Source organism: Pongo pygmaeus, chromosome 7 (assembly GCF_028885625.2).
Source record: "Pongo pygmaeus isolate AG05252 chromosome 7, NHGRI_mPonPyg2-v2.0_pri, whole genome shotgun sequence".
NCBI classification, from domain to species: Eukaryota; Metazoa; Chordata; class Mammalia; order Primates; family Hominidae; genus Pongo; species Pongo pygmaeus.
In genome coordinates, this window is record NC_072380.2 from 120,009,500 (window position 1) to 120,017,816 (window position 8,317).

The window sequence follows — 8,317 nt, forward strand, 5'->3', positions numbered from 1 at the left end:
AGATTTTATTCCTATGTAATGAGAAGTTGTAGGAGGATTTTAAGGGGGGAAACGACATTCCTATTCATTTAAATTACATTAAACCAATACCTTTATATGAGAGGAGTGCTATTAAAAGAAAGCTCAATGTGAAATGGTACAGTCAGGGGTAAGGAAGGACTGTAATTACCCATAGAAACCCATAGAAAAGGACCTACTTGTCATAGCCTTAAAACCTGAGATTTCTCAATGGAGACAGTTTGCCAAAAGGCTGTTATAAAACTAACTGCCTAGCTTCTGGGGCTGAAAGGGGTTTTTTTGGATCTTTTGATTCTAAAATGTAACAAGCAACCAATAATACCTAACTATTTGTTGAAACGTTAATACAGATTCTGAAGGGTTCTTACTTGGCTTGAAAATCAGGGGTCTATTCTTCAAATGAAGTTGATGGGGACATTTCTACAACTTGATTTAAAAGATAATTATTTCTATTAATCTTTCTCAGCAACGGCTACTTTTCCCAATCTCTAGGCATAAATTGTGCATGTATCTTATTTTCACGTTTAGTGACAAATTATTAAAATCATACTTACTAAATATCTACTTTATTTTTTTTGAGATGGAGTCCTGCTCTGTCGTTCAGGCTGGAGTGCAGTGGTGCGATATTGGCTCACTGCAACCTCTGCCTCCTGGGTTCAAGCCATTCTCCTTCCTCAGCCTCCCTAGTAGCTGGGATTATAGGCACGCACCACCAGGCCCAGCTAAGTTTTTGCATTTTTAGTAGAGACAGGGTTTCGCCGTGTTGGCCAGGCTGGTCTCAAACTCCTCACCTCAGGTGATCTGCCTGCCTCAGCCTCCCAAAGTGCTGGGATTACAGGTGTGAGCCACCACGCCTGGCCAATGTCTACCCATTTCACACATTTAGGAAGTTCCCACAAATGTGAAAATAAAACATAAGAGCATTCTCTCTGAGTATTGCACAGCTACCACCGGCCACCAAAACAATAATATACCGGTAAGAATTAAGTTCTCATGTGCACATATTATACAGATGTATATTAATATAATTAAGTTCTCATGTGCACATATTATACAGATGTATATTATTATAATTAAATTCTTATGTGCACATGTTATACAGATATATACATATTATATAGATGTATGCAGTAAATGGCTCCCTACTGTACTGAACAAGAAATACTAAGTTCTTGTGCTTATAGAAGTACAAAACATTATTGTACAAAAGAATATCTAGCTGACCCTCAAGTAGCCCAGTGCTAACATTTAAGCAAACTTTAGCATCTTAAAGTAGTTACAAGGTCCCTTAATTTTCACTATTTTATAGTTACCACTATACACTTGAGCACTTGATTTCTTAAAAACTGATTATTATGATAACAAAGAAATTAATCCAGACCCTTAATGAACATGTTCAGAGGTATAAAAATGGATAAGCGACATTTACTACACTTGAGGAACTCACAGTCTAGGTGGGAAAACAAGCCTAGACACAAATAATTAAAACAAACACCACAACAATGTAGAACTACAGTGTTAACATGATACAGTCAATGTACTGTGATGACATTTGAGAACTCAGCCTGGGAGGGTAAGTGGAATGTGGGTAGATTTCCTGGAGAAACTGGCAACAGAGCTGACCCTTAAAGAATAATTAAGAAGATGAACTGGAGTGACTAGAGAAGTTTTTGAGATTCTGGATCACTGGTTAAATATAATTTGAATAATTAATAATCACCTACGCTGGACCCAATATTGTTTTAACTAGTATTAGGACAAAAATAACCGTAGGTTATAGTCCTTGCCTATAGGACAACTTACAATCTATTGAAGAGGTAAGGTGTATACCTCAAATAAAATACTGATGGTAGACAGTAAAGTGCAGAATGCAATAGATAATGCATTGATTTTTTCATTTAACACATATTTATTGTATATCTGTTATAAATATGTTATATACTCTTCCAGGCACTGAGGATATGACATTAGACAAACACACAAGGTCACTGGCCTCATGGAGGTCGCATTCTAATGGATATTAATAGGGATTAATATATATGTAATATATGTGTTTAAAAAAATCATCATCATCAATGTGTTTTGGGTAATAGCATTCCAAATCTTAACTCTGAAGAAAAGAATACAATATGCAAATAGAGGACATCCTTAACCAAAAAATGTTGTCAATAGAAAAACAGCTAAATAGTCCAGTAAAATCTTTGTATTTCTTAAAATTGCCATCTCTGGATGGCAATTCATAACTATGTTTTCCATTAACAGTCATCAATTTTAGCTAGTGTAAAATATTTATAGCAAATAGACTATTGTTTTCTGTTACAAGGCATTATTGAGTCGATTTATTTAAACTTTTAACAAAAAAAGACATCATTTGGCAAAAGCAAAACAGATCTTCTAAGGATTCCCCAAATCCTAGAACATTATACATATTTAAATCTAAATATTTTAAATGTACATCTTTGTGAAGTTTTTGAGATGTGGGAGACAGAAAACAATAGTTCACAAAGCACAGGATGTGGGCTAAATGTTTCACTGTCATACAGAAGTAGGAAGAGATCATAAGAAAGTGACAAAGACACAGAGGCCAGTTGTATTTATCATTACTTATCTAAGATCTGGTCGCTCTCAGGTATTTACTATGACTTGCTAATAATTCCAAAAAGAGCTATATTATAGAAGAGATCAAAGCAGAAACACACCCAGGTGTTTCACAAAATAAAACTGTGATGTTGGGCATATTATTCACACCACGCTTCCTGGTCTGAGAAGTCATGATAATGCTATCAACCTACCTCATTTTAATTGACAAGTGATTATGGAAAGTTGATTTCTTTGAATTAAATCCATCACATCAAGAAAGCAGTGCCATAACAGTTCCAGTATTTATGGTGACCCACAAATCATTTGCCCCCTTGCATGCCTTGCTTCTCATCCTGTTCAGTTGCAAGACCAGAAAAGTTGAGGAAGGAGGTTTCCCTTCATGGAAGGGGATGGATTAACATAATTATCATATAACTTCATTTAGCGTTGATAACACATCTATTCTGCCTCAAAACCTTTCCTGATAGCGATGCCATGAGCTACATAATAATCACTATGCTTTGATTAATTATTTTGCCGAATAAATGGATAAATTAATTTCACCTACATACACTGATAGCCTCAGTTTCTGCAGGGTATTGCTTCTTCCTATGGCAAGTACTTGGAATCAAAATAGAAGTAATACAAATTGCAGTACTGAGCGTACCAAATGGTTACAGTAAAAAGATTTCCATTTCAATTATCAGAATAAATATATCACACGAAGTTTAGAACTTGGAGTGAAGAAAACTCCTAATGAAGGGAAACTTATGAAAGCCTTTAGCAAGTTCTTTGCTGAATGCATTTATTTGGTTTCTTGATCCTCCAACCAATCACATTGACAATGACAAAAGATATGCAAATTTAAACTGACAATAGTCAAGCCACACTGCTCTGACTCATACCAATAGGGACGTTTTCAGCATATATTCAGCTTGATTTTTACACTTGAAAGTGTCAATGTAACCAAAGAACATTTTAATAGTTATTCTTGGCTATAATCTGAAAGCTATCCCATAATCATTGACCAAGAACAATGCAAACAAGAATCAAATTTATTTTGCAAAATAAATTAACATATGAAACATGTGCATGATTTAAGCCCAGCAGAATTATGTGTTTACCCTGTCACTGCTGAATAATTGCATAGCAACAAGAAATATGCATTACTATGTCTGAATCACTATTTTGATTATATGTTTTAAGCAAACAAAACATCACGTTTTTGGTAGAATAGATTATTCAGGATAACTTGGGACTAAATTTTCCTTCCCATTCCCTCAAAGAATCCAGACTAATATATAATGATTGAATTATCACTAAAAACTATATGGATGGTGTACTGAACAATGATAACAAGCTGTTCAACCAAAATCATTTGTTTACAATGGAAATAAGTTTTACCAAAGAAAAATACAAACATCCTATTATAAACTACTACTGAAAGTAGTGCCTAAAATTTCAGCCACAATTGCAAAAAAACTGAGAGTTCTGTTTGCTTTTTATTCTTCTGCCTACCTACTGATTGCCTATTACAGTCCTATAGTCTGTAATAGAAAGATTACAATATCAGGTTTGGAAACTGTAGAACTACTAAGTTCCGGTTAATGTGTCAAATAAAATAACAGTGATCTTAGTTCAGTCCCTAGTGGACAAAAGTAGAATAACTATTACTTGGCATGATTCAGCAGGTGGTGACCTAAGCAAGTGTGACCACACAGGAACAAAATAGAGCATTTGTCCTTTCCCTATCTTTTATCTTTTTAAAGGGATTGCCTGGTTAACACACTAACTTAAAGAAGCCTGATTGCTACCTATCTATATGTACCAAGTGAATCCATTAACAAGGGAGAGAAGCTTTTCACAAATTGAGACATTGCCTCCCTTCTAGTGGCATAGTCAGTTGAATATACTTATTCTCGGCTGCCTATTATTAAACAGAGTGCAAAGACAGAATGAGTTGCAGAAGTGTGTTCATAATTTAATAGGCATATCTTCAACAAAAACTTTTAAACGGTTTGTAGATAAATAACTGGATAAACTATTCGATTTGATTTCTATAAATTGAGATTACATTCATACTCAACATAAACATTCACCAAATAACATGGATACTTAAACTCGCCAGGTACTGTCTCTAACTACAATGCCCTGAGAAGGGAGGTATTTCAGGAATATAGTAGACTACATGTTGCGTTCAGCCCAAATCTGCAGGTGCATGTCTTCCTCAACAGCCAGCATGCCCTCATCGTGAGCGAGCAACCCCTTTCTGACAGTTAACATTACAATGTATTTTTTTAATTTTTTTTCTCAAGGACAGAAGAAAAAAATATTTAACAGAAACCAGTCCTCTACTATTCTACCACTTGCTGAAATTAACAGTTCCCTTTACATAAATATACAATTATCATATTTTATATTTAATATAAAATATATTTTATATTTAATATAAAATATGATATTTTATATTTACTCTCACTTCATGTTAATTTTTATAAAGGTTAAAAAAACAAATACTTTGTGATGATTTGCCACCCCAGCGGCACAAAATTTTCTGGTGCAAAATCGATTTGATCTTATTAATTAGTATTGTCATTATTATTATTTATTTTTCACCAACTTGCTTAAGAGGTACATACTTTCTTTCTTAAGGTAGGGTTTTGACAGAGAGACCCTTAATGCTGAACTTTAGAAAAGAGAAAACAAAAATGTCATAAAATTTACCAGGGCTAGACACACAAACGGGGTGCCCCCACACATTCATAGGTTTGCGCAAGCCCCCAAACCTTGGCTTACCCAGGAAGCCAAACCCAGACAGCCGTCTTGGAATTGCAAACACTGCCCCCCTGGAGCAAAAGGTAAACACACAAATGCGCCCCAATGGAACTTTTTGTTAGCTGCAGTGCAAGAACGGAAAAAGCTCCGTGCTATTAGAAACTGAAAGCAATCACTTACTTTTTGCAGCCACTGAGTATAATTTTCCATCACATGTTCCAGATGTTGAAGTTTCTGGGAAGAGAAATCCGGTTCCACGTGTGGAGCATCTCTCTGCAGAGCGTTTGTGTTGTACTGGTCTGTCGTACTCTCACGACAGTTCCCATCGTGTTCTGGAAGAATGAAAGTGTAGGCACATTGCCCATGTTGAATCCGGTTATATCTTCTCCCACTGTTTTCTGGACTTCGGCGCTGGTTGCTGCACCCTATGTGAGTCAGAATGGCAGCGAGGAAAGCAAAGGAAAGGAAAACTGTCATTGTACTGCCAGCACTCTCCTTCCGTGCCTCCCGCAAAACTTGCTCCTTTCTTCTGACCTCTAAACTAGTTCTTTATTTCAGGTAAAAATGCTTGTTTGTTTGACTCTTTCCCTCTCAAAGAAAGCGTTTGAAGAAGAATTATAGAAAACTAGCCATTTGTTAGCTGTGTTCTAAAATGTTAATTTTTTTTATTTCACTGTAATGATGTTTTTCTTCGTTAAAACTTGAGATATTTATTGCATAGTAGCTGAGATTTATTGTTTCCTCTCTGTGTGACCGTTCAGCATGGAGCCTGCCTGAGTCAGCTGCGTGTACATATTCTAGACCCTTTCCTCTATCCTATCTGCTGCAGATCTGCTATTTTCTCCCAGACCTCAGTGAGTTTTATTAAGGTTGCACATCCAAGCCAAGCTGGAAGCAGGCAGCCTTTCACAAGATGACTTGACAGGAATGCATGAGTGTGCCCCTATGCTAAGGATTGCTGATGGCTTAGGGCGGCGGGATCGTCTTACAAATTGGCTAGATGCGCATGACCTCGATCATGTATGGCCCTCCCGCCCCCTTCCACAGACAATTGCCTTGAGCCTTTAGCAGATTCATGGCAAATCAATAAATAGAGCAGTCCACCTTAATACACTTTTGGTGTGCATGCTGACCTACTAAAATATAGCAAACTAGCAGTATGTTTTTAAAGTTACTATTTAGTCGAGGGACCCTGAGAAGAAAATTGGCATAATGTCCAATGAAATTATTTTTGATAGAGAATGATAAACCCATATCATTATTAAATGTCTTTAAAAAACATGTATTCTTGACTCTGAGGGAAAATATGTTAAAAACAATTTTTACAGATGGTATTCTTTCATTGTATTCACTTAGACTTTTAGGAGTTGAAGAAAATAATCAGAGAGGATCAAATTAGCAAGAAAATTAGCATCATTTGTTGCTCAAAGCAATATGTTGCACAAAGCAATATACTATGTACATATTGAAGAGGGTTATCTAAGTACCTTTTGGTATAAGGGTCTTAAATGAAACTGGTGTCCTGATGAGAATGCAACCCTTCATGTTCTGTGTATATAAATAGAGCAACCTCCCTACAAAAACAATGTGGCTACAATTTAAAGCAGTGGCTTGAGAATTATTAATTCCTGTAGTATACCCTAATCCTATATTTTACAAGGATCTCTTTGGTGGCTACGGCTGTCTTTAACACTGGTGTGGAAGTTCCACATAAAAAACTCCTGTGGCTGCACAGACATACTATGTGAGAACAAGCATATATCAGGTGTGCTAACAGGCAGCAATGGGCTGTACAGGAGACATCTCTGTGCTTCTGTGAAGGAAGAAAGAAAAATTATCAGAAGATGATTTCCCAAAGGCAGCATATAAACATTTGAACAAAGGGACCCATAAATATAAACAGGCAATAATTACAGAATTTAGGGAACGGCTTTGAGATCTTCACTAGATGCAGAAAACCTGAATTATGAGTTGGGATTTTCATTAGGAACTGGGAGGGCTTTTAGGCAACTTCAGTCATGGTGTAAAAACAGAAGCCACAGCTGTCATCTCCCATGTCCTGAAAGGAGAACAGGGCAGTGGGTGAAGGTCCGTAGTGGTTAGAGATGGGCATTTAGGGAGAGTTAGAGGAGAGGTCAAAACAAATTCCAGAACAAATGCGATTTACTTGGGGAAAGAAACCTTGCTGAGATTCATCAGTCCTTTCCACACCAAATAACAAATTTCTGATTGGACAGATATAGAAGGAAGTCATGCCAAACACAGCAATAAAATATTTGAACCACTTTTGCAGCCTCTTGAACTTTTGCGTGTCTCCTCATTGAGTCATGTATCACTCCTGTGCAACAATAATAATGGCATGCATTAAGACCTTACTGTTTTCCAGGCGAAGCACTCCTTACGCACTATCTCATTTAATCATTCCAACAAACCTAAGATCATGGATATTATGTTTAACCCCATTTTATCAATGGGAAAACTGAGTCACAGAAAGGCTAACAGGATGTAATTCACAGAGCTGGCAAGTGATGGCGCCAGTATGTGAACTCAAGCAAACTGACTCAGAGCCTGTTTCAAACCACCAGGCCAGCCTGCTTTTGGAAATCTCTGCAAGGAATGAAAGCAATTTCAAAAGTGCTCCAGCTGCATTGATTTACAGTCCCAAACCAGGAGAAGTGACGTACCTAGAAGAAAAAGCACTGTTAAAACCAGAGTATCTCTCCAAAGTGATTCAAGCCTTTTCCAGCACATGCATGCGCGCACACACACACATGCGCGCGCACACACACGTGCGCGCACACACACACACACACAGTGACAGGTAACCTGTGCACAGCCACAAAGATGAAGTGCACTGGCAAAATGCAGGTTGTCTAAGAACACTTTCCAATAATGCTTGATTTGAAAACTATCCATGGAAAGAAGAGAGTCCAAACCCGACACC

At 37.0% G+C, this 8,317-nt stretch overlaps 1 protein-coding gene across 2 annotated transcripts in view; it reads right to left on the reverse strand.

Moving 5' to 3' along the window:
- The window catches only part of ANGPT1 (angiopoietin 1), a 247,010-nt gene extending 240,694 nt beyond the window's left edge, over positions 1-6,316 (reverse strand). For both annotated transcript variants that reach the window (XM_054499250.2, XM_054499249.2), the window contains exon 1: positions 5,554-6,316. In XM_054499250.2, coding sequence (XP_054355225.1) covers positions 5,554-5,850 — 297 coding nt within the window. In that variant the 5' untranslated portion in view covers positions 5,851-6,316. The remainder of the gene's footprint in view (positions 1-5,553) is intronic.
- Between the last annotated feature and the right edge of the window lie 2,001 nt (positions 6,317-8,317).